Source organism: Zonotrichia albicollis, chromosome 6, assembly GCF_047830755.1.
Source record: "Zonotrichia albicollis isolate bZonAlb1 chromosome 6, bZonAlb1.hap1, whole genome shotgun sequence".
Taxonomy (NCBI): domain Eukaryota; kingdom Metazoa; phylum Chordata; class Aves; order Passeriformes; family Passerellidae; genus Zonotrichia; species Zonotrichia albicollis.
The window spans coordinates 24,402,264-24,413,335 of record NC_133824.1 but is presented as its reverse complement, the minus strand read 5'-3'; the positions used below and the strand labels follow the sequence as shown (position 1 = coordinate 24,413,335).

The 11,072-nt window shown below is 40.3% G+C and overlaps 1 protein-coding gene across 1 annotated transcript in view; it reads left to right on the top strand.

The window, feature by feature from the left end:
• The first annotated feature begins 314 nt into the window (after positions 1-314).
• Positions 315-11,072, top strand: part of RASGRP1 (RAS guanyl releasing protein 1) — a 39,099-nt gene continuing 28,341 nt past the window's right edge. The window contains exons 1-2 of the mRNA XM_005479886.4: positions 315-487; positions 2,727-2,896. Of these exons, the coding sequence (XP_005479943.1) occupies positions 456-487; positions 2,727-2,896 (202 nt within the window). The 5' untranslated portion in view covers positions 315-455. The remainder of the gene's footprint in view (positions 488-2,726; positions 2,897-11,072) is intronic.

The following is an 11,072-nucleotide window of genomic DNA, read 5'->3' as shown; positions in this document are numbered from 1 at the left end:
CCCAGGCACACGGGAGCCCGGCGGCTCGGAGCAGCCTGCTCTTGGAGCGGGGAGGGGAGCGGAGGGGAGGGCAGCTCCTGCCCTGCCGGGCCGAGCCGAGGTGGCGCCGTGGAAAAAAGTTGTGGCGGCTTCAGAGCTGAGCGGTGCGAGCGCGTGCGGGTACCTAGTAAAGCCGGCGGCTTCAGAGAAGAGCAGCCCCAGCTCAGTACTTCCTCCTGCCGATAAGATCTCCGCCACCGCTCGTCACGGGTGGCGGCCGCCGCCGTCGCTGCCCTACTTGAATCGGTTTCAGACTCCTCCCGAGGCGAGACGGGAGCGGGAGCGCGGCGAGGCGGGAGGGAGGAGGCGATGCTGGGGGCCGCGCCGCTCCGCCCGGCCTCCTCCGCCCCGCGCAGCCCCGCTCCCTGCGCTGCCGGCAGAGCCTGCCGGGCGGCGGAGCTGCCGCTGGGACCGGCATGGGGACTTTAGGCAAGAGGAGAGAAAACCAGTGAGTTTGCCGTGCTGCTTTTACCCCGTCGCTCCGCTTCCCGCGGCGGAGGGCGTCGGGGTCGGTGTCACGCCTGAGTGCGTGCGGTGCCCGCCGGGGCGGTGGGGCGAGCGGGGGCTTCCGTGGGGCACCGGGGTGGCACTGCGGGGCCGGCCGGGTCCTCCCGAGCGGGACAGGGAGGGGAAAGAAGCGCGGGAGGCAGTATGCAGAGGAGGATTTTGTTTCACCCTTTGGGATGCCGGTGTGGCCGAGCAGGCGGGTCAGCGCGGGTGGAGGAGCCTCACGTTACGGTGCCGACTGAGCGCCGCCCGGGCTCGGTTACCTGCGGCGCGGCGCGGCCGGGGCAGGCGGCCGGGAACGCGGCTGGCACCGGCCCGCCGGGCAGGCGGCACCTGCTCCGGGGTCAGTCAGCCTGGCATGGTCACTTATTTGTGATGTCCGCCCCACCGCCAAGGGTGTACAGTGGAAATGCAGGGCAGGCGTCCCCCCGCTGCACCTCAGTCCCCCTTTCGTCTGTTTGTCATGTCGGGTGGCTGCTGCGAGAGGATCTGTTCTAAGGAATAACTAGAGGTGCCGGCTGAGCTTTGCCTGTCCGGCATGGCCAAGTCGGCCACAATGTAACTGTAAACTGCTTTCAGGTGTGGAAACTTCAGGTTTTTTCCTGGGTGTTGTCAAAGCCTGAAATATCTTCTGCCTTAACTCGAAATATCTTCTGCTTTAACTCTTACTTTTTTGCTGCTTGCTGGGATGCTCTGCCCTATGTTGAAGAGGCACGAATAAAACTAGGAATAAAGCTAGGAGAGGGGCTTAAGCTTGTAAAAAGAAAACACTGAAAGCTGATCAGGCCCTTGTTCTTTTTATATGAGAACAGGAAGTCAGATTACAAAGCTAAGAGGGAAATTGAGAAAAAGGGGGAAGGGTAGAGAATATTTGTGTGTCAGCTACTGTCAGCCTAACTACGTAGGAGCTCAGTGATGAGTATTGTCTCTGAAGGGTCAGGTGTGTATTTTCCTGAATTTGAAATTATGGAGGCTGGGATCAGTGTTGGGTTGTAAATGACACTGTGGTCAGTTTTGTAGCTTCCCCAGCATTCAAGTGAGATGGAAAGGTAAGGATGGGGCTGGACTCTCACAGGGATGAGGTAGGGTCTTGTCTTTCTTCATAAGGCATGCATTTTTTTAACTTCATGCAGGAGTGCCTATTCAGGGATATCTGTGAATTTATTTCCACTATCTCTATGTAAAACACACTGGAGGAAATTCTATGCCTTTTCTTCCTGGGACTATTAGAGTCTTGCATAGTGTTCCAAGAAAAGTTATGTGATAGCACCTTAAAGACACTGGAGTCACTTGTTTAGGAAGGCTGTGGAGTGTCTGAAATAAACCCAGATGATCCCTGAAATTTCAGGAGTCCCTGAAATAAACTCAAGTTTCAATGAAATGGCAGTGCTTGTTGTTATTTTGCAAGCTGTATGGTTATACTCTCAAGTGAGATCTTCCAGTGGTTCCTGGTATTTGCAGGCAAATATATTAAATCACTTTTCATTAATACAATATTGTTCCAATTTGCTATTTGATACAGAAATATGAACTTGTGTGCAAGCAATGAATAGCTTTTATTATTATCCATAAACATGCATGTTCTTGCAGTAAAAGGTATTATACGAGTAAAACACAAGAGTAAAATTAGATATGTGCTTTATTTTGGTCTTATTTACCATTGCTATTAAATACATTTATTTGCTCATGTATACTATTTTAAAGCAACCTCGGAAATAATAGTATTGAATAGATGCAAATTAATATAATTGTTTTGGTTGTGAAATACTCCACTATTGGGTTGTGCTGATATTTTGTTTACTTAACAGTGACTTCTCAGATTAAATTAATAAAGCTAGTCAGGTGTTTTCCAATGTGTTTAATAGTTTTTTGCTCCTTTACTTTTGGTGGACATCTGATGGTAGGTTATTGCATACTCTCCAACAAACAGACAAGACTGCTGATAATCCTGACAGATCATTCAGGGAGCTCTGTGACCATGTGCTCTGCAACTCACATTTAGCGGAAAAAAGTCACTTACTGAGCAGTCCGTTTGGTGTACATATCAAGTGGGAGGGTTATGTATTTCAGCAACCCAACTAGAAAGAGTTAATTGTCCTTTAAATCTTTCCTCCTTTCCCGTGCAATGTAAAATTTGCCACTCTATCTTGTATTTACTTCACTATTGTGCTTTCTCCTAGGCAGCCTGCACAAGCATGCAGCACTGCCTCTGAATCAGTGCTGGAGCTGCAGCAGACCAGCCACTGTCACAGCCTCTCAAACCATACTCAGGTCATGATGGTGCCCTTGGGGCACCTAGCCAAAGGAGCCACTTTGGAAGACCTTCTTGAAACCTGCATTCAGTCTTTTGGTGAGTGCCTGGAGGTTTTTAGAGTCAAATTAATTTGTTTCTGTGTCTATGTTACTGTCAGCTGTGTTTCCTAGTAGGGAATTAAATACATTTATTGGTGAAGTAGAATGGTGTTAACTGAGAATTGTCTGTGCTACAGGTGATTGTATTGTTAGTTGATGGATGTGTTTATGCAGAGTGTGTAATATATGCTGAGAGAGTAGAGTAACTACTGCTTGTTCTTGAGGGAACCGGACAAATTCCAATCATCTACACTTCTGAGAGTACTTTTGTTAAGTACCAATTCGGTAAACTTCAGCAAGTAATCATTATATTTTTGTATATTACAATAACATTCTCATAATGCGTGTGAGCAACATGTTCATATTAAACATTTTTAAACAAGAAGGGCTATTTTTAAGCTAGGTGAGATAACACTGGATTGATTTTTGCATTATCAGTATAGATTTCAAGTTGTTTCTTTATAAGAGGAAAGAGTCCAAACAGAAATCACAACTGCATTTTTAAAATGTGTCTGTTATCTACTTGTCTTTTTACAATAAGAATTTAAGTATGGGTAAGTGTAACCATTGCCTGAGCTGTGTACCCCTAGTTTCCATTTCCAGCTTTTTCATTAGTAAATGTGTTTATATTCAATATTATTAAAATGTTATTACTGAAGACACTTAAAGTGATTCTGAATAATTTGCTTATAAGTAGCACATCTGTTTGTTAATGCTGAGTCTTTCAGGGCTTTGAACTACTCCCAAAGTATATGTGGGAAAGTCTTAGTTTCAGAAGTAGTCCTTAGAAGATAAATGTACTTGAACACCCACTCAGCTCTAAAATAATTATCTATATAGTTAAATAGTAACACATCGTGCTGATCTACTGGTACAGTGCATAAATACTGTGTAAACAATGACTAATCTTTCACATTTGTTTAAAACGAGGGTTTTTTTAGCTTTAAAGCCTTCTAATCAGCATGAGCAGAGAAATGCATGTCTGAGAAAAGCTGGTGAAACATGTAATTGTCAGTAAAGTCTTGTCTCTTTTTTACTTCTTTTCTTCTCCAATTCATTATTGTGAAGACACTGAACTTCTGTAAAGCCCTAATTCCTCAACAAATGTTGATTGATATATATAAATAAGTTTCAGTTCAGTAGGAAGGGGATAAGATATCTAAAGCATAAGACTTTCAGGTAGCTGTAATATTGTGACTACTTGACCAATATTAATATCTCCACAATTTAATGAAAAAACAGTAATATAAATGTAACATTATAAAATTATAGTATAGTTATTAAAGTGATTGATTTAAAGTAGTGCAGGTGAAACCCTGAGTAGGAGATTATTTTTGGGTAATACTCTGTATAGCAATACAGACATGCTTAGATGTTCTCAAATTGCTGAGCATCAGTATATTAAAAGGACTGAGGTAATGAAGAAAAGTACCTTTGCAGTTCAGCAACACATGCGTGTGAATCTTTCTTAAGGGTTTCACACTTCAGCTAGAAAATTTACTGTAATCCACTAGGTAGGGTTTTCCTGACCCCTGACAAGCTGTACATAAGTCGAGCAAGGTGAATTGTAGTGCATCAGCAAACATCATTGTAACTCACAAAGAACTGCTGAAATCCCGTTGTGTGCTGCAGAGGCTTAGACCCTTAATTGGACAATTCATAGTAGTGTCTGTATTTATACACTTCCATGAAATTATGCATGTTCTTATGTTATGTTGGAAATTCCCATTAAGATATTTAAACGAAAATACAACTGCTACAACACTAGGTAACTTGCATAATAAAGTTCATTAAAGAAGGCTCTTGTTCTATCAGCAAAACCAGTGCAAAATTCATTCACATTATTGTGCCAATAAAGGAAGAGATAAAAAGTCTTTAATCTGAGATTTTGAAGAGGGTTGGGGGCAAGGAGCAAAATGGTGGGAAAAAAGCATAACTGCAGAATGATTACAAGGAATCTGAATGATTGAGCAAATTTCTTTCCATGCATATATGGATATACTGAAATCTTCTAACCTCTATGCTGGTAGTTCTGTTTAGGCTGAGATTTTATCTTCAGTCTTGGATATGCTGACCTATAATATTTTGTAAATTATTCTATAAAGTCATTATTGTGATTTGAGTAAGTTTTATTTAAATGTTTAAAGTACAAAATCCCTCCCAAGACATTGTACATTTGATGTTTACTTTCTGAAAAAGGCCATTGGTTTATTTGCTGTCTAGTCTTAAGGAGAGCAAGAGGCAGTAGATAGTGATGATGATGTATCATGTTTCAGAATATGTACTGCATCTTGTTAGCATTATACTGCACTTGCTACACATGCTATGTGTACAAATACAATTCCTCAGTAATAGATGCATCTGGGTTTATACTCCTGGACTCAATTATAGAAGTTTGGAGAAAGCAAACAGTGTGTAAGAGAGGCTGCAATCAACAATGGTGTGTAAGGAGAAGTTGGCAGCCTTTTAATGTATATGCAGAGAATATCACAAGAAGGTCTAACCAAGAAGGTATTAAGTATCAGTACATACTTACAGCTGTGCAGAACACAGACTGCAAGTTTGTATTGATTCTTGTTGTACTGATTGTTGTAGTTCATCTTACATCATGATTTGGGAGAGGAAAGGAGGATGGGAATATGCTAAATTGAAGTTAAAAGTGTGACAACTTTGCTGCAGTATTATAATGGAGTTCCAAGAGGAAAGACTTTGTTAGGAAAGCCAAATTAATCCAAAAGCTTAGTCAGTGCAGTTAACTTAAAATCCTGCTTTGGGGTGATTAGTATGTGTGCTCTTTCACCTCTCTCAAACTTGTTCTTCTTTAGCTTGGACTGATGAATGGCAGGCGTGTGCCTTAGTGACAGAAACAATGAGGGGCTTAAGAGGTAATTTGAAGTCATGTAGGTGGTCACTACATCTGAAAGAGTACATCATACCAGTGTTTATTCAACAGCATGATGAGGAGATGCTAAAAGTAGAGGTTTCTTCAAGTTCCATGGAAATTTGAATCAGGATGATGAAGATGAATCATCCTGCAAATGAATTGCCAAAAGTAAAGGCAACAAAAAAGCAAGGATGTAAGTGAAGGCAGAAGTTTGGGAAAAAATGGCATGATGAGAGATTCAATGTTGGAAGTGTCTTAAAAAGGAATATTGGTCCTTTCTTAGGAGAAGATCTGTGGAGACTTGAAACCACTCTCACCGGTTTTAAGAGAAGATATTTGGTTATACAGGAGAGTGATTCAAAACATGTTCCAAAATGTGTCTCAGAAGACCTTCCAACATGATAAGTAGCTACAGGATGGTGTTACTGCTATGATCTGGATTGACAAGAATTGTAGAGCACAAATAAATGCATCACACCTGATTGCCTAGAAAAGAAGGGGAGGAAAAGAGAAAGAAAGGAAAGAAGGAAGAAAGAAAGGAAGGGAGAGAGTGCATAGAGAGGAAGAGCAGGAGGTAGGGTAAAATGATTTTAAAAACTAGAAAAGACAGTAGCTGCAGAAAGGTTAGATTCAGTGCAACCTCTACATCAGAGAGGTTGCACTGAATCTAACTTCACTACTAATCCTGAACAAAAAGCTCATAAAGAGATAATTAAAAGTAGATTTTCCATTGGCAACAAAATGGCTTAAGTTGTAAGTTCAGGGAAGCAAAGACGTAGTTAATAGATCTTGGTCCAGAATATGACAGCTTCAAGAGGGAGATAATTTATTCTGGAGGAAATCTTCATTAGTGACTGTGATTCTGGAGTGGAATTTCACAATAAACAGTGAGTTTAACCCCCTGCATCCATTTTTTCCCCATTATGTAGCACATGAAATGCCACAGAAAATGTACTTTTGACTGGCAGACAGTTCTCTGAAAGTCAGTATGGCTTTGACTTTTATTTTGTTGCTAGTTGTGAAGGTATTTAAGTCCATCAGCTTTGTTGTTGAAGCCAGCAGAGTTAGGTCTAGTTTGCTGGCAGGTCAGTGGAACACAGGAAGCATCTGCTTAGTAGCACAGCCACACTTTTATGTTTAGTTCTTATAGCAATCTTTGTGACACTACATAAATGAATAACATATATTTAGTTCAGAAAGTGTTACAGATCAGAGAGGAAAAGTGTATTAGCAGTGTTCCCTTCACTGGATACCTAATATGTTAATTTTATATCTGCTAAATGTTCGTGACATTTATCATGATACCCTAGGGTATCCTCATGCTACTGTGAACTTGAAATTCTGAATATGTGTTTTGGAGTCAATTTCTAATCTAGAAATTACTTTTGTTTTGTAACTTCACAATATGTTAGTGCATGGTAAGAGGTCCCTGTTTGTTTTCTTCGACTACGTCTATTTTTATCTTCTAAATCTACTTTTTTAATCTAGGGTAAAGTTTAAGGGTGCCTGTTTTTTAAACAAACATACCTTTCAAAGATCCAGTGTGCTATTTTAACATGCATTCAAGCTTAGAAGCCATGTAGGGTCAGAGAGCCTTCTCCTTGCCCACAGAGAATATTTGTTTAAATTGTTTTTACAAGTGTTTAAAGACTCTATTGCAATGAGGACAACAGGTCTTCAACATAGTGCCAATTTGATATCTCGTTCTTTTGTCTGTAGTAAAGTCTTGAAATGTTACCTGGAATTACCTAACAATCAATTCCAAGAGTGCACTTGAAAGCCATCATTTATCCAAATACGTCTTGCTAAAAAAATCTGAGGATCATTTAAAAGCTGAGAATTCTGTAAGAGCTCAAGATGTTATTGTTATGAAGGAGTTTTTGTCCTTAACCTCTGAGTAAAAGATCTTACTCTTTGCCTCTTACATTTGAGTGCTGGAAGTATGTTTACTGTAGCACATGGATGACCTATGCTTATCCTACAACTCAGACACTTCAGTTAAAAAGAGATCAAGAAGTATCATCTTCAAATGCATGTCACAGTGCAGTGTCCCTGTGTTTGGTTTCTTTAAAAGAGGCATAAGTAAAGGGCTTTAGAAAAGCAACAAAAATATTTCTGAGACCATGTAGCATACTTCCATGTAAAATCTCATCCATGATAAACTGTTTGCAATGGAGCTACTTGTTTATACATATATGTCAGTTTTAACCCATGGAGGACTTAAAGGAAGTGGAAAATTACAACTTCAAAGATTAGCAATGTTCTTAATAGGATTGATGTGAACCTAGTGCAATTTGCAACTTCTAATAGTCGTAAAAGTCATAGAAAGCTGGGTCTAGGAGTAGGTTGTGATGTGAAGTTGTTCTGAAGTGTTTATCTGTCCTAAACTAGCTTGTTGCCTCAATGTGTGATAAAGTGACATGTTTGTAAGCAAACCTTAGAAACACTGGAAACTACATTCAGACTAATTTGGATGAAAGATGCCACAGAAGTGTTTTGATTGAAACCAAAAAATCTCACAAAGGTGCTGGTGGCCTCTTAGGTGTAAGCTACCTAAAAGGTAATCATGGTTCACATTTTCTGGAAAAATAAATAACTACATTATTGAGTTGTGTAGTTATGTGAACTGATAATGTCTTTATATTGCTCATGTCAATATAATTTAAAAAATATATTGAGACTTAGGAATTCTTTGAGAGTCAGATATATATTGCATCCATCTTACAAACAAAAAACCAGGCAAGTTAGAGTTCCCTCTTTAGAGCTGTAGGCATTTTCTCCTCTAAAATACAGAAAAAAATGAAAACTATCCTGTTTTTCCCATATCAGTTGTCTGGAAAAACTTACTCTGTTTTGAACAGAAATACATTCTTCCAGTCCAGTTCAAGCATACAATTAACTACTAAAACAGTCACAGTTCAATTACTGTGTTTATCTATTTATCAAATTTACTATATAACAAATTCTTACATAGAATTCTGATTCAAAGGCAATAAATTCTTTCAAGGTGTGCATATGCACACCCACAGAATGCAACTATTACCATTTGCTTTTTTCCTCTTGGGTTTGCCTGAACAATCACCTGGTTTTTTCTCATGCTGCACAAACTTGCAGGGTTCTATCCCTTCTCTTGACGCCTGAGCTGTATGCTGAGGTCTCCAGTTCCCCCCAAAGTGGTTAAGTTTTATCCACGATGCTGTTCTGTGAGAAAATGCTGTTGATCATTGTGTGTTAAGTAATCTGAGCACTATTTGGTCAAATACAGTGCAGAAACCTTACTATTGCTTGGCAACAGAAACTATGTTAATGATCAATTAATGACATTGTGGGAACAGAAGAGTCATTACTGCTCTGTAGAATGCATGACATTGTGGGAAGAGAAAAGTAGTTACTGCTCTGGAGAATTCTAAGTGCTGTTTAGCTAACTATTAAAGTTAATTGTGGTTGTACCAAAATGAAAATGATTTCTTTTTTAACCTGATGTCTGTGAAAAAATTTTCCCAAAGAAAAGGAACTTTTAGATTTCTTTATACTTATATTACAGAGTTCTATTTAGCAAATTTGACTTCACTTTTTCAATATAATTTTCCAAAGCCAAGAAGTAAGCAATAAAACAGAATGAAGAAAACAGACTTTCTTCTTTATAATGCAGTCTCTTATTTACTTATATTTACTACTGGGATATGACTGCAAATTCTATCTTCATGCATCTCAGTATAACTTCAGGAAAAATCAGTATAACTATTATTTAGCAGTGCAAAATATTCTAATTGCCCATCACCAGCCAGCTGATACCCAGACAGTTCCCAAGCAACAGCCGCCCTGACAAAGTTGCAGCCTGTTTTTAAATGCTAAGCATTACATGGTATGACACAAAATATCCATTGGTCAGCTGGGGTCAGCTGTTGGGGCTGTCTGTGCAGCCTCCTTGCTGCTGGGGCAGTGTGAGAAGGCATCCCCAGCTGCTGCCTTGGGGCTTGATTTGCCATAGTCTGTAAACACCAGTTCCAGAAGGATACCTAGAAGTTAATGCCAGAACTAGGAAGCTTAGGTATGTGAGTGAAATGGTCAGTGAGGAATATTAGAGCTGGAGCATGCAGCACTAATGAAAATCAAGGTCAGGAAGTGGGATCCAAGGGATCTGCAGCTCCTTCAAGCCCCTGAGAGGCCAGCAGCTTGGTGTCTGCTAGAGTGTTGCAGTTTGACCCTTTGGTGGGACAGGCTTCCTGCTTCCTTGCATGTGGTGACTGACTGCCCAGCATCAGTCATGCCCTCAGAGGGAAGCTTGTTGTAGAGCACTGCAGTGTAAGGGTTAAGCACACATCTGGGCTCGGTGGTCACACAGGGACACTGGCCTCAGCAGTTCTGGTTCTGTTCTGGGAGTCTGTTTTTCTCCTATCCATCAGTGCCTGTGCTGGCATAGCTGTGTTGCCAAGCATTACACTTGAATTATTCAGGAGTTGCCTGCAGCTCAAAAAATTCACGTGGCTCCAGCATCATGACTTAAAGCTTTGGAAAAAGTCTTGAGTACTCAAATTATGTTTTGTAGGCTTTGGGGAAAAAGACTATTTTATTAAAAAGTTTGCATCTAAATTTGCTAAAATCAATATTTTAAATATGCTGTAGAAGGATGTGTCGTGTGCATCCGTGTGTGCAAACTTTTTGTCTTCTTCTGTGTACCTCATCTGAATTTCCAAGGCTAATGGAATGCTTTCCACCCACATTGCTTTTGGTTTCTCTCAAAGTACATTTTAATTTCGGAAAATCATCCCATTTCCCTTTGACAAGAGCTTTTATCTCCTTGTTTTCATTTCAAAGAATTACCCACCTAGAGCTCTTTCTGCAAGATGTAGCTTTCCAAAAGCTGTTTCTGAGAGAGGGTAATGATTTCCCCTGGAGATTTCTCTCCCCTAATGTTCCCTACCCTCACACAAAACAGTCTCATTATTCTTTTTGGATACATATTATCCCCATTTTGTCTTGGATATATCTGCATTGTTTATGAGTATTTGGAGGAACAGGAGTGGGTTCCCCCCTCCTCTATTCTGTAGGGAGTTAAAATGGAATAGACTTGAAGAAACACCAACTTTATGGGGTTGCTTCTAACATTTTTGTTAACTTGTTTTGTTTATAGAGCTGTTGGTGCAGGATTGATCACAAAGTAGTGGAGTTTTTCCTCTCAGGAAAATACTGATTTCTTCTAAGTTTAGTTTTGGAGCATTTCTTCCTAAGATTGATTACTTGTGTAAATAAATGTATGTAAAACTCAACAGTTGCAGACATGTATGGG